Source organism: Emiliania huxleyi (assembly GCF_000372725.1).
Source record: "Emiliania huxleyi CCMP1516 unplaced genomic scaffold EMIHUscaffold_9165, whole genome shotgun sequence".
Classification (NCBI taxonomy): domain Eukaryota; phylum Haptophyta; order Isochrysidales; family Noelaerhabdaceae; genus Emiliania; species Emiliania huxleyi.
Window position 1 is genome coordinate 1 of NW_005195174.1, and position 1,199 is coordinate 1,199.

The 1,199-nt window shown below is 81.2% G+C and overlaps 1 protein-coding gene across 1 annotated transcript; it reads left to right on the top strand.

Annotated features, from left to right (window-relative positions):
• Nucleotides 1-178: 178 nt before the first annotated feature.
• On the top strand, nucleotides 179-1,171 carry EMIHUDRAFT_125327 (hypothetical protein; the record flags this gene model as incomplete). Its single annotated transcript, XM_005757278.1, has 1 exon — nucleotides 179-1,171. A coding segment is annotated over one exon (993 nt), but the record flags the coding sequence as incomplete, so codon positions are not given.
• Nucleotides 1,172-1,199: the final 28 nt, after the last annotated feature.

Sequence of the window (1,199 nt, forward strand, 5' to 3'; positions counted from 1 at the left end):
AGAGGTGTCGGCGAGGTCGGCGGAGTCGTTGGTGGTGCCGTCGAGGGTGTCGGTGGGGACGACGGAGGCGGCGAGGTCGGGGGTGGTGAGGGAGGCGGAGTCGAGGGCGGCGGCGGCGAGGGCAGCGGCGGGGACGTCGGTGGTGGAGACGGAGGGGGAGGGGAAGGCGGTGGTGGGGATGGGGGAGGAGGCGAGGGGGGCGGCGGTGACGGGGGAGGTGGGCTGGGTGGCGGCGGCGACGGAGGTGGCGGGGAGGGCGGCGGAGGGCTGGGCGGTGGAGGGCTTGGCGGAGGCGGGGACGGCGGGGGTGGCGAGGGCGGAGGCGGGCTTGGGGGAGGGGGGCTTGGGGGCGGCGGAGAGGGTGGCGGAGGCGACGGCGGCGGCGGAGAGGGTGGAGGCGGCGAGGGCGGGGGCGGCGAAGGTGGTGGCGGCGAGGGAGGCAGCGGTGAGGGCGGCGGTGGCGACGGCGGCGGTGGCGAGGGCGGTGGCGGGGACGGCGGCGGAGGTGACGGTGGCGGTGGGCTCGGAGGCGGCAGAGACGGCGGCGGAGGCGAGGGCGGCGGCGGCGAGGGCGGCGGCGGCGACGGTGGCGGCGGCGAGGGGGGCGGTGGTGAAGGCGGAGGCGGCGACGGCGGCGGAGGCGAGGGCGGCGGCGGCGAGGGAGGCGGTGGGGACGGCGGTGGTGGAGACGGAGGTGGCGGGGAGGGCGGCGGCGGGCTCGGTGGCGGCGGGGACGGGGGAGGAGGAGAGGGCGGAGGCGGCGAAGGTGGCGGGGGACTTGGAGGCGGTGGCGAGGGAGGCGGCGGCGATGGCGGGGGTGGCGACGGAGGCGGCAAGCTGGGCGGTGGGGGCGAGGGCGGTGGGGGAGACGGAGGCGGCGGGGAGGGTGGCGGCGGAGACGGCGGAGGCGGGGAGGGCGGCGGCGGGCTGGGCGGTGGAGGCGAGGGTGGCGGCGGAGACGGAGGAGGCGGGGAGGGCGGCGGCGGCGAGGGAGGTGGTGGTGACGGTGGCGGTGGCGAGGGGGGCGGAGGGCTGGGCGGTGGTGGGCTGGGTGGCGGCGGCGACGGAGGTGGGGGTGAGGGGGGCGGCGACGAGGGTGGAGGCGGGCTGGGAGGCGGTGGCGAGGGCGGAGGACGCGACGGCGGCAGTGGAGATGGCGGCGGCGGACTCGGTGGCGGCGGAGACGGCGGCGGAGGCGA